Raw genomic sequence first — 21641 nt, 5'->3', positions numbered from 1 at the left:
AGGAGAAATTAAATTGTTCCCTTTAGGGAGGCAATACTGAAACAAAGGTTGAGAAAGACTGCTCTAGACCCACATGGCCTGCTCATCATGACCACCAAACTGTTCCAAAACCACATTCTGTGTGTTCTCCCTCCTATACGCCATCCCGGGTGTCTTTTTCCCTTATCCCCAAATCTGTCGTTGCTACTAGCTTACTATTGCTCAAATCTGTTCTTGCTTCTCCATTCACGATACTGCTATCTGATTTATCACTCCATCCACTCAGCAAGTATCTGTGCATGCCAGGCACAGTACCGGGCACCAGCTACAGCCATGAACAGGACATGAGAGGCAGGTCCCTGCTCTCAGAATGCTTCCTTCTAGTAGGGTTAAGACAACAGAAATTGGTGAATAAAACAGGCCATTTCAGCCAGTGATAAATATAAGGAAGAAAACAAAATGGCTCTGCAATGGAGAACAATGGCGGGGACAGCTGGGAGCCTGTTCTAAGGCACAAGTATTTAAGCTGAGATGTGGATGAGTGGAAGGAGACAGCCATGCCAAGATCCAGGTTCTAGAAATAAGCTTCCATGTTCCCCTCCTTCCAGCCAGACCCCCTGCATTCCATGTGCTATGTGGACAGAGGTAATGATCTCTCTGAAACATAAATCTGAGGATCTGTGCCCAGAATACAGGTGAAACACCTCATGGTGTCACACAACCCTTCCCTGATTTGACTGTCCCTTACCTCTCTGGCCTTCTGGCTCCCAACTACCCTGCAGATACACACCATGCATTCCCCAGAGTGCTTTGCTTTCCTTGCCCACTACTGGACCAAACATCCCTTGTGCCCCTGCCTGGAGTGTCCATCCTGGACGCTGAAACCCCAGCTCATTCTCTGAGCTTTAGTTTAGCCTCCTCTGACTTTTCAATCTGAAGAAGATACAACCCCCACTGTGCCCTGCACCTGTCACCCTTTCCCATGGTAACAGCATCAGGCTTTCTTGGAGACTCACCCCCTTCACTTGAAGTCCTTGTGGTTTGGGTGGACTGCAATTCACTCTCAGCTCCAGGGGTACAATACCAAACTAAACCAGTCAGAGTTATCCATCCCCCACAACCCCAGGCAAACCCATGACTTACTGAGAAAGATGGGAAGAAAAGGTCTTTTAACCAGGAAGATATAACCTTGAATCGGCCAGAGACCACCACAAAGAAAGAAGTTGCCTGATGCAGAAGCCTACAGAGGAAAGCAGGGCTAAAGGACAGATGGCTGACCACTGAGCTCCTGGATCCAGCCATGTCTGAAATCTATTCCTGGACTTTCCAGTTACCTGAACCAAGATTGCCTTTTATTGCCTAAGCCAGTTTGAGTTAAGGCTCTATCACTTTTAACCAAATATCAACTTGACATTATAATTGGCTTCATACTTTTATATTCCCCCTCCCAGAGACTATAAGCTTTTATAAAGGGGAAAATAAGTTATCTTTGAGAACTAGTACGTGGTAAGCACTCAGTAAATATTTTTCGAATAAATGAAGACAGTTAACAGCAAAAGAAGGAAGAGGGAAATAAAGAGAAAAGGAATATCCAGACTGTGTTTGAAAAGCAGGGCTCCACCTCCCAGGCCTGAATGCTTACACATACCAGAAGTCCCCATGACTCACATCAGCCCTGATCACCCTGGAGCCAGGTGGGAGGCCACCCAAGATGGGACCTGCTTCACTAGCACTCACTCAGCCTTGGATTGCTTTGGCTTTGGTTTTTAAATAACAGGAAAAAAACAAAAAACAAGAAATTCTGCCTAAAATATCTATGTGGGACTCAGAATTTAAATCCAGGTTCACAAGGGCTTAATTCTGGAAGGCACTCTCCACTCTGTGTCTGGTTCCTCACTAAAACCTGGGGGTGAGATGACTTGGATGACTCCCACAAATCTCATTGTTGAGCCAGAGAGGAGAGCCAATGTTCACTTACGGGAGTGCAGCCAAGAGGAAAGGTGGCATAGATGATCTGGAGACCTCCCAGTATTTCCACGCCAAACAATTAACCTGAAAGATTAAAGCAGTTCTAGGAATTTAGTCCAATAATCATAAAAGCAAATATAGACTGTGTGTTCTGTGGGTCGGGGACTGTTCTAAGTGCTTTATATGTGTCTACTTATTAAATAATAGTAGGCACCACTTCTGTGTCCAGTTTATGGATGAGGCAATCACACTGAGGCAATCACAAGGTGAACACAAAAATTTAAGTCTGGATATGTTCACCTGTTTTGTTTATAACTGCAAGAAAGTGAGATGTTAAATTAATTAAGCAAGGAGGCTGTTAGACTGAAGTGTCCCTAAATACGTGGCACCCTATGAAAGCACACCAAAATCTAAGTCTACAAATGCTTCAAGGTTATTAAATCAAAACACTGGCAACAACCAATCACCAAGAGCCAACTACGCTTTAAGCTATAACCAGCCAAATAATTCCTTTCTCTGCATCTGCACTTTCTCTATATAAGTCTTCCCGCCCCCCCACCCCCACTCCGCCAGAGCACTCCAAAACACTTCCTGTTTTCCTGTGCCCAATTCCAATCGCTTTTGTTAAAAGAATTCTTAAAATTTTTAATATGCTTAGGTTTACCTTTTTTTTTTTTTAAGGTTTTATCTATTTACTTGAGGGAGAGAGAAAGAGCACAAGCAGGGATGAGGGGGCACAGGAGATGGAGCAGCAGACTCCCCGCTGAATAGGGAGTTGGATGTGGGGGCTCAATTCCAGGACCTTGGGATCATGACCTGAGCTGAAGGCAGACCCCTAACCAACTAAGCCACCCAGGTGCCCCCTAGATTTACCTTTTAACAGAGATACAACTTTACTGTCCCTCAGTTTGGGATTGGTTAGGTAAGTTATGATACATCCACATAACTGAATGCTGTGCAACTATTTTGTTTCAATAAGGTAGATTTAGATCTATCAACATGGAACAATGGCTACACACACACACACACACACACACACACAGAGCTATATATATACATATAATATATATAACTATATGAGTTATACATATAACTTTATAACAGTTGTAACATTAAACAGAACAATGTATATAGTATGAACTCATTTGTATTTTTTAAATTACACATAAATACATTTTATATACACAAAAAAACCTCTCAAAGTTGATAGCAAACTTCTCCTTATGGTCAATCTTAAGAGGGACTCTCGGCGCACCTGGTTGGCTCAATTGGTAAAGCATCTACCTTCAGCTCAGGTCATGATCTCAGGGCCCTGGTATCAAGCCCTGCCTCGGCTCCCCACTCAGCGAGTGTCTGCTTGTCCCTCTGCCCCTCCCCACTGCTTGTACACTCTCTCTTTCATTCTCTCAAATAAATAAATAAAATCTTTTTAAGAAAAGAAAGAGGAATTCTCAATCTCCACACCTTTGAGATTTTGGGTTGGACAACACTTTGCTGCGGGGCAGTTCTCTGCATTGTAGGAAGTAAGCAGCATCCCTGGACTCTACTCCCTAGATGCCAGTAGCATCTCCCCCAAGGAGTGACAACCAAAAGTGTCTCCAGATAGGACCAAATAATCCTCCAAGAATCACTGCTCCAGGGGAAATTTTACTCTTCATATATTGTTTTATGTTTTTATAATAATTATGTGTTTTCAGCAATAAGGTAAACAACAAAGGCAAATTTTCTAATTAACTGGTATTTGAAAGCTCTGAGAATTGAGGGAGTCTCCCTAAGGAGCTCTGTTGGAACAATCCTTCCTCCTTGCACACGGAGTTCTTCTTCAAAGCGGGTCTGACCTCCATCCATTGGATCAGTTTGATGAGCATAAAGGAGACAGCCATGCCAGGGTCCAGGTTTCCAAAATAATTTGCTTTCCTCCCTGCTGGGGCAAGACTTTTAATACAGTTCAATAGTTCCCACCAGGGAACTGTTAGAAATGTCAATTATCAGGCATCACCCTAGAAATTCCAAGTGAAGTTCTGCAATCTGTGTTGTCTTTTTTAATCTGTGTGTTTTTTTAACAGCTTTATTGAGGTAGATTGATATGCAAAGACCTGCACATATAATGTGTGTGCTTTTATAAGTTTGGACATATGCAAACACCCGTGATACCAACACAATCAAGGTAATAGACACATCCAACACCTCCCAGAGTTTCTTTTATTCCTTTTTGTTTTTGTTTTTGTGGTAAGAGCACTTAACAGGAGATCTACCCTCCTACCAAATGCTGAAGTACACAACATCACATTGTTAAGTACAGGCACTGTGTTGCACAGAATTTATTTATCTAGCAAAACTGAAACTTAATATCCATCAATTTATTTATTTATCTAGCAAAACTGAAACTTATTTATCTAGCAAAACTGAAACTTAATATCCATCAAACAACTCCAGTGTTCCAGGCAATGTTGATGCTCAAATTTGAGAACCACTGATAGAATGTAAGGGAATGACAGGGCTTTGTGAAAATTTTACCTATTCCTCTAAAGACCTCAAGGGATTATACACCAAGCTTTACACTTACTTCTTGGCTCTCAGGGAAAGGATCCACTTATTTGGAAACTTTTCTTTCATATCTATAACACCGCAGGCCTGAGTCGGGCAGATACCTTGTATCTGCCCTCTCAGGACTCTGGGACTCTGTACCATCAAAAGTTTAAACTCCAAGTCCAAATGCTGTTCTCAAGGCTTGATTTTACTTGCTTAGATCCAGTGAAAAGTCAGTTTCTGCCTTTGGTCTCCCCAGAGGATTAAAGAGTCTCCCTAACCATTTGGGAAATGAAGTATTAAATGAAGAAGAAAATACTCTTATTAAAATATTATTCCCATTCCAGGCTACCTCTGGGAAGGACAGGAAGGAGGGAATGACTGTCAGTCTCAGGAGAACATAATTACATGCCAAATGATATATCCGACAACTGTATTTTAAAGTTCAGATCTGAGTTTACAATAATCAATCTGGTGAAGCCCTGGCTGTTAGAGACAGGAGTTATCTGGAGCTTTTTAAAAAAAGAAACTGGTGGCAACCCGGGTGGCTCAGTGGTTTAGCTCCGCCTTCAGCCCAGGGCGTGATCCTGGAGACCTGGGATCCAGTCCCCCATCAGGCTCCCTGCATGGAGCCTGCTTCTCCCTCTGCCTGTATCTCTGCCTCTCTCTCTCTCATGAATAAATAAATAAAATCTTGAAAGAAAGAAAGAAAGAAAGAAAGAAAGAAAGAAAGAAAGAAAGAAAGAAAGAAAGAAAGAAAGGAAGGAAGAAGGAAGGAAGGAAGGAAGGAAGGAAGGAAGGAAGGAAGAAGAAAGAAAGAAAGAAAGAAAGAAAGAAAGAAAGAAAGAAAGAAAGAAAGAAAGAAAGAAAGAAAGAAAGAAAGAAAAAAGAAAGAAAAGAAAAGAAAAAAGAAAGAAAAGAAAAGAAAAGAAAAGAAAGAAAAGAAAAGAAAAAAAAGAAAAGAAAAGAAAAGAGAAGAAAGAAAGAAACTGGAGAAAACCTGGCTCAATACTTGGCTCCACATCCTGACTTGCTTGGGAATGATCTTGGCACAAATATCTTAAGCTGGCACAGTCAGTCCAGGCCCACAACTGGGGCAGGGAGAGAGAATCAGAAGCGCCAATATGCTATGATGGTACCTGATATGGCGAGAGCAGGGAGAGGTTGTTCTCAAAATAGTGGAAATGGGCCAGAAAGGAGTCCGCACTCATGGCATCAATGTGGGAGCATGTCATACCTTTGACCAGCTGCCCTGTGCTGGAAAACAGAACAAGGGACCCAGGAGAAGAAGGGGTTTGAGAGGGGAGAGGAAGGCACAGGGTTGGGAGGGGAGAGGAATGAAGGGGCAAGAGAAAGCAGGTCTAATGGGGCACAGGTCCAACTGTCCTTCCTGGGAAATTAGGCTCTGAAGGACTCATCAGCCCCCAGACAGATTACATTCACCTACCTCAGGAGCTCCTCAGGCCTTCTGGTTGACTTTGACAGAAGCTCATACAGGAACAAGGCCTGAAGGAAGAGAATGATTGCTGGCATGGATGGAGCACTCACTCACTCACCATGATGAACACATTGTGTGCCTAGCAGCTGGAGGCTCTATTGGGAAGACATACTACTCACCCATTTTATAGATGGGTAAATGGAAGCTTAATAGGCTATGTTATTCACCCAGGCCACACAATTGCTAAGTGGTAGAGTGAGGATTTGAACCAGTGTCAGAGTGATTGCAGAACACATGCTCTCACACCTGGAGGATCCTCGATGCTTTAGAACATGAATGAGAAGCAAAACCATTGGGCAGCAAGGCTGGATGGAGGTTTACTTCCTATGATTTGTAAAGCTACTGACTAGTTGAGGACCCTCCATAGTGTCTATGCCCATGCCCACCTGCTAGCTTCCAGGAAGCAAAAGCAGAAGAGTTGGATGAATAGACCAGAATGTGCTAGAAAGTACTATCAATTAAGTAACTCCTGCTTGCAGCACATGCTCTCCTCCAATCCTCCCAGATGGGCACTCTAGAAGAACAATACCTAGGAGGCAAGGGAGCCATTTGTTTTAAGGAATGTAATTTTACAGAATACCTAACTTGCAGATGTGATCAAGTATGACATTCATCTATTTTATAGACTCTGAAACTTTGAATATAATTCCCCAAGCAGAATAAATTATGAGCCAGCATTAGGCAGTGGCATCTGACATGGCAGGCAGGCCCAGAAGAAAGGAACAGCTAGGGAGGTAAGTCCCTGAAGCTCTCTGTGTGGCCCCAGATATTTTCTCGGGCACAGGATCAAGTTCTGCGACCCCGCCCCATCCCAGTCTTCCCTGTCACAGGAAACAGCAACTCCATCAGCTCAGCTGCTGAGACCAAAATGTCTGGAAGACATCTGTGGTAGGATGTGTTTTCCAAAGTGGCCATAAATTTTCTATCCAATATGCTCTTCTAGGACCTTCCAGAACTATTACCCCATCAAAAGGTAGAGTCTGTGTCTTCTCTGCTTGAGGCTGGGGAGAGGGGAAGCTTGGTGACTGCCTCTGCAGATAGTGCAAGGCAGAGGTGACGCTACGTGACTTCCAAGGTGAGGTCACCAAAGGTGACACTGGTTCTCATGGTGTTTTCCCCTGGCAATCCTGAACCACCCACAGAAAGCCAGCCGCCCTGAAGCCACCATTTGGAAATGTATGCAGTTCCTGGGGCTACCATAACGAATTACCATGACCTTGATGGCTGAAAACAATAGAAATCATTTCTTCTGAGTTCTGGACACCAGAAGTCAAAAATCAAGGTGTCAGCGGGACAGGGCTCCCTCCAAAGACTGTAGGGGAGAATCCTTTCTTCCCTCTCTCAGCTTCTGGTGGCTCCGAGCAGTCCCACCTTTGGCTTTATCACTCAGGTCTCTGCCTTCATCTTCACATGGCCTCCTGTGTGTCCGTCCAGTCTCTTTTGTCTATATCTCTCTGCTGCCTAGGTCACCCTTCTAATAAGGAGTATTGGGGGTTTGGAACTTTCAATCCCACCTCCAGCCTCCAGAGAGAGGAGAAGGGCTGGATGCTGAACCCATTATCAATGGCCGATGATTTCATCAAGCAGCCCTAGGTGATAAAGCCTCCATAAAGACTCAAAAGCACTGGGTTGGGAGAGCCTCCACTTGATGAACACATGTAGGTGCTGGGAGGGTGGCACATCTGGGGTGGCACATGGAAGCTCTGCATCCATTCCCCAACCCTCATCGTATGCATCTCTTCCATCTGGCTGTTCCTGAGTTATATCCTTTTATTTTTTTTATATCCTTTTATAATAAACTGATGATCTAGTAAGTAAAATGTTTCTCTGACTTCCACGAGCCACTCTACCAAGCTAATCAAACCGAAGTGGGGGCAGTGCAGTCACTGGAACCTTCAATCCACAGCTGGTAGGTCAGAAACACTGGAGACAATGAGGACTTGTGACTGGCATCTGAAGTTGAGGGGCTGGGCATGAAGTATTGTGGGATACTTAACCTGTGGGATCTGATCCTGTCACCAGGTATGCAGGGTCAGAATTGAGTTGAATTGTAAGGACACCCAGCTGATATCAGAGTATTCATCATGGGCGTGGGGAACCCACATTCTGCCAACACATGCATCCAAATTGATGTCAGAACCCTTAATGGTCATACCTGACTCCTCCGAAGCTCCTTTTCCTTTAGGACTGTAGTGTTAAATCCAGGTTCCCCCCGTAAATCGAAGAGAGACACTTCCTTAAAGAAAGCCCCTTGTATTTCCACAATACCTGAGGTAGTATCTCCTGCTTCGATCATCTGCCAAGAATGAGAATAAACATAACAACCTTGTGGAAGGTGCACTGAACTTTGGGTAAGGGCCAGGCACTGTGTCAGTGCTTCACGGCCCATAAAATTCACCATATCTGCTAAGCAACCCTATGAGGTGGGAGACTATCTTTACCCCCATTTTGCAGGTAAGGAAACTGAGGCTTAATAAGTAATTGGTTGAAAGTTGGTAAAGAAGGTTTAAGCACAAGTCTGTCTTATTCCAGAACCCATAGTCTATTTTAACCAGATGTGCTATTGTTATTTGCAAGATGTTAGCATTTTAAGCCAAAATCCTTGGGTTTGGTTTCCTGACAGATTTTGCAACTGGATGCAGCAGGTCTTATAGAATAGGATACCCAAAGACCCCACTGCCAAGTGAGAAAGAGAAACATAGGTGTGATTTTGGATCATGGGAGGGGCTTTCAGAAGCACTCTGGGAAACTCAGGGTTCATTTTGAGATTTGAAAAACAAACTTTCAGAACATTATTCTATCAAGAAACATTATTCTATCAAGTCTTCCAGATTCAACTGGTAAGGAAAGCACCAGGGTCTGGGAAAAAATATAGCATGATCCTTGGGTCGCTTGGGTGGCACAGTCAGCTAGCATCTGACTCTTGGTTTTAGCTCAGGTCCTGATCTCAGAGTCATGAGATCAATTCCCATATCAAGCTCAGCATGAAGTCTGCTTGAGATTCTCTCTCCCTTTCTCCCTTTCCCTCTGCCCCTCCTACTCACGTTCTCTCTCGAAAATAAATCTTAAAAAAAAAAATAAAAAGAAAGAAAGATATATAGCATGACCCAAGAGGCTCTTTCTGGAAAGGAAGGAAGGTGGGGATCAGGGGAAAGTTTAGAACACACCCTTACCAAAGGCTGGGCTAACCCCTGCCCGAGTGAATGGCCCAAAGTCACAGTTCAATTACAAAACCCCAAAATCACATGCTCTGGGAGCCACGTGGCTGAGGATCAGATGTCTTCCTCTCACCTTGCTGAGGACACCTTGCTTCTGGGCAGGTGACAAGTCAGACACATGCAAGGAGTTCGTGCTTCTCAGGACCTGCAAGAGGTCCCTGCGATCCATGCCATAGAAGGCCTGGGTGCCAACCCCAGCCAGCAGCACGCCCATCTGGCTGACATTGTAGAAAGACAGCACCTGAGAAGACCAGCCACAAGGGGGATGAGGTTCTTCTCTGGTTCCTCATCTGGCAGACACTTACCCCACTGCATGCTGGGTATCTGGATGGGCACTAGGGAGCTCTTCCTTCCTTCTATCAGGAAAGAGAGTCAATATCAAAATCTGACATACGAGGCAAGGGCTTTACCAGGGGAGTACTATGCTGTCCGAGGCCACCGCACAAATATCACAAAGTGATGACCCAGGCACCACAACTAGCCAGGCAATGGGCTTTTGTGTATGTATTTAACTTGAACAAGCTGACAATATTTTTTAAATTGGGGAAATTTCCAATAAAATCCAGGTTTGAGTGACTTGTTTTTTTAGTTTGATTTTTTAAAAAGAAATCTGAACACCAGGCAATACAAGGCCTAGTTTAGCAACAACTGGCAAGAAGTGACCAGCAGCTGCCCCTTGAGGTCAGTGGTGGAGCTCTCAGTTCACCCAGCCTCACTCCCTCGTACAGTGCCCGAAGGCAGCCCATTCTTCTCATTATGTCACCTGACATAACAAAGCTCCATGCTCATCTATCACCATATAGAAGCTTCTAGTTGAAATGCATGTTTTGAGATATGGGTCTGGTATTTTATGACAAATATGATTATAGCTGTCTGCCCCATCAGAAACTCTACTCATTTTTTCTCCTTTCTTTAAAGATTCTAGATGGTTTTCCATATAATCAGTGACATTTATTCCTTAGTCCTATAAGAACCCAGTTGAGTTTTGCCTGCTATGCTCTATAGAATGCATAGTCTCTACTGTCCCCAAGGAAGGCAAGACCTTTTGAGCTCTTGGTTTCTTTACAACAATCACCTCACAACTCTGTAGGAAAAGTTGGACACTAGGAAAGAGACAAGCCACTTTGTCCAAGGCTAGAAGGAACAACATAGTCTCCCTCAGGTCCCTAAAATCGAATGCACAGAGAACTGTGCAAGTAGATTCATGTGGCCCAAGTCAAAACAGAGGAAGGCTGCAAAGCCTTAAAACTAAGTTGTCATGAGGCTAGAAGGGACAAGAAGAATTGGCTAGCCTTGGCCTTGAGTCAGAAAGTAAGAATGGATAGACCATGTATGGTGCCATACTGGAGGCAGTTAGCATGGGAGTTAAGCAAGCAGACTCTGAAGCCAGACATCCTGAGGTCAATCCCAGCTGTGTCCTTTTGTGGAACACAAAAGGAATTTGGCAATTCCCTTACACACTCTGTGCCTCTCATGAATGACATGGAAAATCAAGGTTATAACACACTACTAACCTCAAAGGGTTGTTGAGAACATTGAATGGTTAACTCACACCCAAATCTGGCACACAGGAAATACCTAATGAATATTTGTTATTATTGTCATCTTGGAATTGGTTCCCAATCCAGTCCTCATGAACTAGACTGCAGGCTGGGACATGACTATGAGACAGAGAGAGCAGAACACCAAAATGTTTAGGGACTCAGGGCTCTGGAGCCCCTTCTACTGAGTCCAGGGCAGAGAGATGATTTCCCCAGGATAAAAGACTCATTTCCCACCCCAGGAGTGTCCAGAGGATGGACTAAAGCTCCTGTCTCCTCTAAATAAGACCTTCTGCAAGGACAATTCCCTCCCTGCAGCACAAAATGAATAAAATAGCATTATGTCCCATTCCAGGAAGAGTGATGTGTTTCCAGGCTCAACAAGAAAAAAAAAAAAAAATCCTGGGAGGGATCCCAACCTTTGCTCATAACACAACAGTAGCTACCACTCATTGAGCTCATACTCTAGGTCACATGTTCCAACCTCTTCCTGTGTACTGATCCACATAATCCTTGCAGCCATCCTACAGGAAAGGTGCTATCATTATCCCCATCCTACAAATAGGGAAACTGAGTCAAAAAGAAGTTAAGCCAATTGTCCAGCTAGTAAACAGCAGAGCAAGTCCTCTTTGGCACTATCTTCTTACCGACTGGCTATCCTTGTATATCACCATGGGTCCTTGGGTCTCAGAGGATTTTAAAAAAGAGTTCAAAGCTCCAACTGACCTTCTCATGGGCCAAGTATTTGGCAGACAAGATGATGACCTGGCTCTTGGCCCAGCCTGAGACCTGGTTGAGGGTGGAGATGGCACCATGCACAGCCTCAGGGGAGAGGGATTCCAGTTGACTATGGGTCAAGCCCACAACCGCATCCGACAAAGAGCCCAGAGTCTCATTGAGGGTCTGGTTCTCCATGGCAATGTCCAGGAGGTCAGCTTTGAGCTGGAAGGGGAGCAAGCTGGCATGAGGGTGGACAACAAGCAGGAGAGTGACTCCCTCTTGCCCATGCCCTGAGGTAGTCACAACACCCTTCCCCATCTGACCCCCTCATTGAGCCCTGGCCAGACAATGAGTTGCCCTGGACTGAGAGGACCACTTCCTCTGGCCTTGACCTTAATCAGCGGCAAATTCACTTTGTGCTTCATTTAAATATCAATTTGCTATTAAATCAACCTTGAAATATGGCAGAAGGAAATTTTGTTCATTTTGTCCATAACTCTACCACACACACTTTCATAATATCCGTTTTCCTTTTGTGACCTTGAACTCTGCATCCATATACATGGCTGTTCTTCTTTCACGAAATACCCAGGGTGTTCTTCATGATAATATATATAATCCTGGTAAAAATAATTTTCAACGGTAACAAGAAAGTAAAAGTCTCTGGAAACTCCTACCTCATAAAAAAAACTATGATTGGGGGCGCCAGGGTGACTCAGTCGGTTAAGCAGTCGACTCTTGATTTTGGCTTAGGTCATGATCTTGGGATCCTGGGATCAAGCTCTGCATCGAGCTCCCTGCTTAGCAGAGGGTCTGCTTCTCCCTCTGCCTTTCCCCCTTTCCCTGAACCCCTGCTCATGCTCGTTCTTTCTCTCTCTTTCAAATGCAATCTTTTAAAACAATAAGTAAACTACAGCATGTAGCTTTCGCATAGTCGTACTATGAATGGCAGTGCAATTTTCCATATTTTTTACTTCTGTCTTACACAGATTTTCTCGTAACTGGGATCGCCTTAATGATTATTTTATTATGCTATACCTATCTAGTTATAAATAAGTGTGCTTCCTAACCACTTCCAGTAAAGAAGGTGATAAAGCCACCTATTGTAACATGACCTCTGTACCTAAAAATGAGAAAGGTTCATGTGTTAACACCTGAAGTTGTGGGAACAGTATATTCTTATTAGAAGAGTGCGCACAAGTGTACCAGGCAATACTGAAATGGCCACTGGGGGGCAGCAGCGTGAAGTGAAAGAAAGCTGTCACAACCTCTGGGTTCTCCAAATTCTGCAGCGACTCTTCCCAGGGGCTCAGCTTCCACCTGTAAGACGGTGGCATGTGCTAGAGCAGTGCTTCTCAAAGCACTGTGGTCCTTGACCAACAACATGACCTGCAACCTTGTTAGAAATGCAGATTCTCAGGCCCTACCCTGGTCCTCCTGAACCAGAGACGCTGAACATGAGGCCCACCAACCTGTATTTTAACAAGCCCTCCAGGTGACTCTGATGTACTCCCTGGTCTGAGAAGTACTGAGCTAGGTGATCTCAAAGTGTACTCTCATATCTTAGTTGTATTGGACTTCCTTCTTGGTCAAGGAGGCCACAGCAACGCCTGTGGCTCTTAAGTACATTCACTTTCTGATGTTTCATTTGAGTTTGCTTGGAAGGGATCCTTTTCCTTGAAAATAAACATATGCACTGGTCACGATAATGATGACTATGTGTGTGAAAAACTACTTATGTGTGAAAAACTACTGCAGAATTATTGGTATTTTTTTAAGATTTTATTTATTTATTCATGAGAGACACAGAGAGAAAGAGAGAGAGTCAGAGACACAGGTGGACAGAGAAGCAGGCTCCAAGCAGGGAGCCCGACGTGGGGACTCGATCCTGGGACTCCAGGATCAGGCCCTGGACTGAAGGTGGCGCTTAACCGCTGAGCCACCCAGGCTGCCCAATTATGGATGGTATTATCAAAATTTTCTTTTTTTTACATTTTAAATAGGCTCCATGCCCAACACGGGACTCAAACTCAACTGTGAGATCAAGAGTTGCATGCTCCACCCACTGAGCCATCCAGGTGCCCCAGAATTTTAATATTGCTCTCACATCACCTCTTCAATAAAAAAAAAAAAAAATGGAAAGGGCCAAAAATGTAAGAGATGCAGGTGGAATTGACATCTTAAGGGAAGAAAGGATAGAAAGATGGAGAGAGAAGGGAAATGAAAAAGTCCTTCTGTGCCAGGTTGTCCAGAACTTTGTGGTCTAGGAACTCAATAAATACACTCTAATCCAGTGCTCTCAACCCCGGCTGCACTGGAATCATGTGAGGATCTTTTTAAACATACCATTCCCTGACCAATACCTCAAGAATCTCTGGGGATGGGAGCACCTAGGTGGATCAGTTGTTGAGTGTTTGCCTTCTGCTCAGGGCATGGTGATCCCAGGGTCCTAGGATCAAGTCCTGCATGGGCTCCCCTCTGGGAGCCTATTTCTTCCTCTGCCTATGTCTCTGTGTCTCTCATGAATGAATAAATAAAATTGTTTTTAAAAAAAGAGGGAATCTCTGGGGATGGAGCTGGTAGGGTGGTGCTACTAATGCAAAGCCAGGTTTGAGAACCTCACATTATCTCCTCGCTGTTCCAAGCACGGTCACTGGACAGCTGCTTCAGCATTGCCTGGAAGTTTGCTGGAAGTGCAGTCTCCAGAGGCACCTGGGTGGCTCAACTGGTTAAGTGTCTGCCTTCAACTCAGGTCCTGATCCCAGCGTCCTGGGATTGAGCCACATATCTTTGGGCTCCCTGCTCCTCCCTCTCGCTCTGATCTCCCCACCCACCCACTTGTGTGTTCTCTCTTCTCTCTTAAATAATAAAATCAGAAGAAAGAAGAAAGAAGAAGAAGAAGAGAGAAGAAGAAGAAAGGAGAAGAAGGAGAAAGAAGAAGGAGGAGGAGGAGGAGGAAGAAGAAGAAAGGAAGGAAAAGAAGGAGGAAGGAGAAGAAGGAGGAGGAAGAAGAAGAAGAAGAAGAAGAAGAAGAAGAAGAAGAAGAAGAAGAAGAAGAAGAAGAAGAAGAAGAAGAAGAAGAAGAAGGGGGAGGGGGAGGGGGAGAAGAAGAAGAAGAAGAATCTCCACTCAGACCCACTGAATCAGAATCCACATTGAAGACCCCAGGTGATCCTTATGCACAGTTAAGTTTAAGAGGGCCACTCTGAATTTTTATCTATCACAGGTTTTCCCTTATACTGCTTTATGTCATTTCTTCCCATTCTAAGGTCATCCCAGGATTTGGGATGCCATCTGCCTTGGCTGGACCTAGATCCTGATGAAACCTACATGTTTTCTCTCAAAGGCCAGACAACAGAACGCCTGGGTGGCTCAGTGGTTGAGCATCTGCCTTCAGCTGAGGGCGTGATCCCGGGGTCCTGGGATCGAGTCCCACATCGGGCTCCCTGTAGGGAGCCTGCTTCTCCTTCTGCCTATGTCTCTGCCTCTCTCTGTGAGTCTCTCATGAATATATAAATAAAATCTTAAAAAAAAAAAAAAGGCCAGACAAGACTCTCCTCCCCATTTCTCTGGCCATTTCCCCAGGGCTCTGCACCCCATTATACCTTCTGAACCCCAGCCTGGAAGCCCCTCAGATGGCTGCACTTGATCATCTGGTGAAGGAGGACTTGGGCCACTGTGGCGTCCAGCAAATCCAGGTCATTGTAGAAACAGACCAGCAGCCCCAACCTGTGTGGGAAGATAAGGGGACTCAGAGCTGGGGGCTCAGAACTGGGAGACACAGACACAGTCCCTCCCACACAGAACCAGGAGTCAAGGTCAGAGCAGCTACTGCAAGCCAGGGATTGTGCCGAGCCCCATGCCCGGATCACCCCATCACAGCCACCCTACGAGGTAGATGCCTTTATCAACCCCATTTCACAGAAAGGCAGACAGACTCAGAGCATGCAAACAACTTGCCCAAGACAAGTAGAGAAGCCTGGACTCAAATCTAGACCCATCCAACTCTGTCATCTCTCCTCCCAGGGCAGTAAGGGGCACAAAGAAAGCATGATGCTGACTTAACCACAGAAAACTCCCCATATTCCACATAGAGGTAAAGGGTTTGCCCACCCTGACGGATTCTCTGAGGCAGATTATTTCCAAGATGGTTTACAACCTACACCCCCAAATGATGATGACTTTGAAAGGAAAGAGAAAGACAAGATGCATAACAGTGTTAAGGACAGAGGTAGGATTTGAACCCTGGTCTAGCTGGGAGCACTGTACTTAGTAGTTAAGAGCACAGTGTCAGGGACGCCTGGGTGACTCAGTGGTTCAGCATCTGCCTTTGGCTCAGAGCATGATCCCAGGGTCCTGGGATTGAGTACCACAGTGGGCTTCCTGCAGAGAGCCTGCTTCTCCCTCTGCCTATGTCTCTGCCTCTCTCTGTGTGTCTCCCATGAAAAAATAAATAAAATCTTTAAAAAAAAAAAAAGAGCATAGCGTCAGGCCAACAAGAGTTTGAAGCCCAGCTGTAGGGAATGTTCGATCCAACAATAAACTTCTCTGCAAGTCTGCTGCATGCACAATTGAGCAGTCCGCACTCTGTGCTACAGTAATCATAATAAATATGATGAACGGAGGAATCAGGAGTACTGTGAGGGTTCAATGGGAAGAGCCACAGGAACTAATCAGCATTCTTCCTCGTGGATGCCAAGCACTCCTTCATTAATGGATGTGCTTAGAGTTAATATGAAATCTATTCAATGCAGCATGGCTGGACCGCCTGGTTGACCATGCTCAACCTGGATGGACCCTCTCAGAAAGACACTGACAAGCTCAGACATGTCCACAGGAGAGCAGTCAGGTCAGCAGAAGGATTTGAAACTGTGTCGGATGAGAAAAGACTGAGGGGATGTGAAGACTGAATATTAACAACCACATTAAGAATAATTAATATGTCATGAGCACCTACTGTGTGTCAGGTGGGTGTAATCCTTACTAGGACCTTAACGAGGTAGGCAGATAGTTATCTCTTTTTTTTTTTTAATTTTTATTTATTTATGATAGAGAGAGAGAGAGAGGCAGAGACCTAGGCAGAGGGAGAAGCAGGCTCCATGCACCGGGAGCCTGACGTGGGATTCGATCCTGGGTCTCCAGGATCGCGCCCTGGGCCAAAGGCAGGCGCTAAACCGCTGCGCCACCCAGGGATCCCAGTTATCTCTTATTTTATACATGGGGAAATGGAGGTCGGGAGAGGTAAACTGACAGCCAAAAATCACACAACTAATATGTGCCAGAGCCAGGATTATATTCAGGAGGGCTGGCTCCACGTTCCATGTTCTGAACCACTAAGTTACTTTTATACAATCACAGAAAAAGGGGATCCATAGGTCCAAAGCTTATAGGTAAAAGTTACTAGGGATGGGGAAGAAGGTGTCATAGTTTCATATAAGAATATTCTCTACAAGTGACTTTTTGACAAAATTTAAGGTACTATGGTGATGCCAGAGGAAGCACTGTGACATGTGCCCTGAGAGACTGACAGATAGTTAGACAGTGCTCACCACCCTTCCCCACTGCATTTTCCCTCCTGCTAATATTCAAACCCCTCCTGGAATCACCAAGTACCCAGCTCTTGGCCCTCCTCCCCTGCTGGAAATCATTCCTGGAGAGTCATGTTTCAATCACTGAATTCTAGAGCTGATGTCATCTGTGGGTCCCCCCACCTAAGAATCTGGATAACAATAGATTCACAAATATGGGGACCCAAAAGCTCTTTCCAATACTCAAGCCACCCTAATGGAAATTACACATTGACCATGGAATGGACAGAGTACTGAGTATTTAAAATATTCTATTTCCATGCTCAGAGCTGGAATCTTAGCACTTGAAAAAGCTGCATAAAATGCCTGGCACAGAAGATGCTCAGAAAACCTTAGTTCACCCCACGCCACTTCATACCCCCTGCAAAGGGTCTTTCTTTGGGAGAAATGCCTTGCCTCATGTGCACAGAGATGTGGAGAGACGAACCAGAGGCATCTGGGTGGCTCAGTAGGTGAGCATCTGCCTTTGGCTCAGGTCGTGATCTCAGGGTCCTAGGATCGAGCCTCGCATTGGGCTCCTCACAGGGAGCCTGCTTCTCCCCTTGCCTATGTCTCTGCTTTTCTCTGTGTGTTTCATGAACAAATAAATTTTTTAAATCCTTTTTAAAATTAAAAAAAATAAAGAGATGAACCAACCACTTCCCTTCCCTCCCAAGGTCCTCTGCTGCTCAGAGGACGCTGGTGCTTAGGTCACATTTTGGGAAACAACTCTGAGGACCCAGAGCCCCTGCCCCTTGCCTGTGAATGGTGGAGATATTCCTCATGTCAAAGCTGGAGGAGCTGATCCTCTCCAAAAACGCCTGGGCCAGTTCAGGCGTGATGTCATAAACTGTGTCCAGCTGCTTGGTGGCATTGTCATAGCTGATAAACAACCCAATCTGATGGACAAGGACAGGAAGATCAGTGAGGAAGGGTGACGTGACCCCAAGCAGCCCTGCTTCAGTGGTCCATGCTGTGACCCATCCCAGAGACTCAGAGATGCCCAGTTCCCATTGGCCCTGATTTCTCAGTGGTCTGTAACAACTGTTTTAGCTTCCTCTTCAAGCCAACTGTTATTTAGCAAAGTGCTATATTTTAGTATCCAAGCCACTGAACTCTTGGAAAGCTAATGTTTGCACATTTATTTGTAGATTTGTTATATTGAGGTCAGAGAATGTGGCCCACAAATGTTGCACTTGGGGGAATCAGGGGTTTTTTGTTTGTTTGTTTTTTTAAGTAGATGAATGAGTTTACAAATGGGCCTCGGGTGATGAAAAGAGAGTGTGTTCCCTTGGTAAGATACAAATATACAGGTAGATAGATTCAATTTTGTTTAATATACCATTCAGATTCCTTCCGTTCTTGTTCATTTTCCATCTATGTGTGCAAGGGTGTCAAGTTGAAATCTCCTATCTCTCTATGCACTGTTATTCTGTGCTGGTAAAGTTGTCTCTCCCTTATGGATTCTACTCTTTATCCATATAAAAGTCCCTCTTAGCATCAGTACTCTGTGGCTTCACCTCCTTTCTTTTTTTTTTTTTCTTCACCTCCCTTCTCTACACTTTTAGATGATGAAGAAAAGTTGCAAATGACCTCTTGATCTTAGAGATTCCTCCCCAGTGGTCCAGCTTTCTAAGAATTTAATTTCTATCCAACTTCTGGGAGTTCACTCATTATTGGGAGAGCAAAACTGAGATTTAATCCATTTTAAAAACTGAGGATTATAAAATTGAAAGATGTTTGAAATATTCTCAACCTCCGAGGTGAAAAGAGGAATCTAGATATGTCAACTGTACTTCAATTAAATTTTTTTTTAAATTTTTCTTAAAGGACTCCTGGGTGGCTCAGTGATTGACCATCTGCCTTCGGTTCAGGGTGTGATCCTGGAATCCTGGGATCAAGTCCCACATCAAGCTCCCCACAGGGAGCTTGCTTCTCCTTCTGCCTATGTCTCTGCCTCTCTCTCTCTCTCTCTCTCTGGGTCTCTCATGAATAAATAAATAAAATCTTTTAAAAAATTTTTTCTTAAAAAGGACAACCTGGCTCTGGCTTCGGTTTCATCATAAGCAGACATTGTTGGATCAACTGGCCCTTGAACAAGCCAGTCGTTTGATACAAACACTTCTCTCACTGGCCAGGAGAAAGGTAAGGCACATATGATAAAAATTGCAGGCAAGCCCCAAAGTCTTTATGAATGCCTCCCTGTTGGCAGCATGCTTTAGAGGCTGCATTCCAGAATCATGATGCCCAAGGGATGTTAGTGTCATTAGGTCAACATCAAGAGGACAGAGACAGGCTGACTAGTGAGTGAAAGTAACATTACAACTTGTTTATTTCTCAACTGTAAACTCTACAGTTAAAATCCAATCATTCCTCATGCTGAAATAGCTATCAATAGAAGTAGCTATAAATTGAAATTGTTAGTAATCCAGGATTCATTTGACTTGAGTTCATCCTTTCAAGGACCAGAAACTCTATAGCTATTGTCCTTGGCCTTTCTTGAATACAAAAATACCCTGAAATGATTTTTGGTTCACAGCCAACATTTTCTTTTTTTTTTTTTTAATTTATTTGTGATAGTCACAGAGAGAGAGAGAGAGAGGCAGAGACATAGGCAGAGGGAGAAGCAGGCTCCATGCACCGGGAGCCCGACGTGGGATTCGATCCCGGGTCTCCAGGATCGCGCCCTGGGCCAAAGGCAGGCGCCAAACCGCTGCGCCACCCAGGGATCCCCAACATTTTCTTTATATCATGTTTGTTCACATCAGAGCTTTCTTTATCTATAATTCTTTTTCTTCTCTTGGCTCTTCTACACTAAACACAACCTGATGACCAACCACTTGAGGCCTCATCCTGAGAGTTTTCTTCAGAGACTCAAGATATATTGGCTGAGGTGGGTATCCAATTTTCCAGGGCATGGAAACTTGGCTGGCTGAACTTGAGAGGTTTAGAATACACCTTATCCCAGATGGCTTGGTGATGGGACACGTAAATGTACGTTTCCAACTTACTTCCACGGGACTAATTTTCACAATTTCTTCAAGTGATAGGTGAACCATGTATCTCCCCAAAATCCACAAGTTTTCTGCACTGACCCATGAAACAGAGTCATCTGCAAAAATAAATAAATACATAAATGGAGAAATATGTAAATAAATAAATAAATGCCTCTGCCTGGTATGGATAGTCAAAAACATCTTTGATATCAGGACCTTCTTATTGTATTCATTAATTCATTCAACAACCATTCATGGACAGCCTCCTACCTCTGAGACATATGTTACACACTGGCAATCACAGATGCCAGCCCCCTGAGGCCTTGTTCCGTAGCAGCATGGTCCACCTGGGAACTTGCTAAAAATGCAGATTATTTGGGGGCACCTGGGTGGTGCGGCTGGTTAAGCCTCAGACTGTTGATTTTGGCTCAGGTCATGATCTCAGAGTCGTGAGACTGAGCCCTGCATCAAGCTTTGTACCCATTGTGGAGTCTGCTATGTCCCCCTCACCCTCTCTCTGCTCCTCCCCACCCCTCTAAAACTTGCTCATTCTCTCTCTCTCCCTCTCTTTCTCAAATAAATCTTTTTTTTAAGATTCCTTTTTAAAATGCAAATTATTTTAATAGTAAAAATCACAGAATATAGTTTTACTTTTAGTTCACTTAGTTACTAAATAATCTAGCAATTGACTCTCTTTTATTACCACCAGTAACAATCATTATCAGCCTTATTGATTAGCACCAGGTTATTGTATTTGAGCCAAACCACCTACTCATCCTTCCTCATATGACCCCAAATGTTCTCCAAATCTTCTCTCACAGACCCTTCTCATCTACATCTACTATAATGCCTTTGCCCTCACTCTTCTGCTCCAAAATCCTATCTTCAAAATTGAGCTCAAACGTTTCCTCTCCCCTAAAGCCTCGTCTTATCTCCTCAGCCATCAGTAATAATATCTCCATCCTCTGAATTCCCAGAAGGCTCTGCCACTCTGTTCAGGCATCTGAAATTGCTAACCAGAGAGATGTCAGTGGGACTGTAAGAAAAATCTTGTCCAGGATCCATTTGCCCCCATTGCCTCCAATTCTTTGGTAAAAGATTCTTGGACACAACACCATTATGTTGGTGGCATTTTGGAGAAATGGAAGAAGCAGAAGAGCAGGGTACAGTGACTCCATCACCAAGAATTGTTGCGAAAAGCCAAGGGCAATGACTCTCATGCCCAGACCAGATGGTGAAGTCAGCTGCTATATGGGTTGGGTCACAAGAACAACAGGATGCCTTCCCAACCTGGGAATCAGAGCTATGGGTGAATACAGGTACACACCCTAGGATCCCCTAGATGAGATGACATCTCTGGACAACTGACTCGGTTATTAGAAGGGTAGTCCTAGAAGGCTAGAGAATTGAGTGGGGCAGGGGGGGAATCACTAAATTCATCAAGAACCAAGTTAAGGGATGCCTGGTGGCTCAGTAGTTGAACCTCTGCCTTCTGCCAGGGAGTGATCCTGGGCTCCTGAGATCAAGCCCCACATCGAGCTCCCCGCAGGGAGCCTGCTTCTCCCCCTTCCTATGTCTCTGCCTCTCTCTCTGTGTGTCTCTCATGAATAAATAAATAAAATCTT

The 21641-nt window shown here is 44.5% G+C and overlaps 1 protein-coding gene across 3 annotated transcripts in view; it reads right to left on the bottom strand.

Annotated features, from left to right (window-relative positions):
• OTOA (otoancorin) overlaps positions 1-21641 on the bottom strand; it is a 68636-nt gene that overhangs the window by 26228 nt on the left and 20767 nt on the right. For 2 of the 3 annotated variants that reach the window (XM_072836160.1, XM_072836161.1), the window contains 9 exons: positions 20032-20132; positions 17780-17919; positions 15059-15182; positions 11460-11675; positions 9266-9433; positions 8130-8270; positions 5924-5982; positions 5616-5733; positions 1958-2031 (listed from right to left, as the gene is read on the bottom strand). In XM_072836160.1, the coding sequence (XP_072692261.1) occupies positions 1958-2031; positions 5616-5733; positions 5924-5982; positions 8130-8270; positions 9266-9433; positions 11460-11675; positions 15059-15182; positions 17780-17919; positions 20032-20132 (1141 nt within the window). Of the gene's footprint in view, positions 1-1957; positions 2032-5615; positions 5734-5923; positions 5983-8129; positions 8271-9265; positions 9434-11459; positions 11676-15058; positions 15183-17779; positions 17920-20031; positions 20133-21033; positions 21183-21641 lie in introns of those variants that run through there. The other variant, XM_072836162.1, reaches the window with a different exon arrangement.

This window comes from Canis lupus, chromosome 8, assembly GCF_048164855.1.
Source record: "Canis lupus baileyi chromosome 8, mCanLup2.hap1, whole genome shotgun sequence".
NCBI lineage: Eukaryota > Metazoa > Chordata > Mammalia > Carnivora > Canidae > Canis > Canis lupus.
Note: the sequence above shows the minus strand (reverse complement) of the source record. Positions and strands in the feature narration are given on the sequence as shown.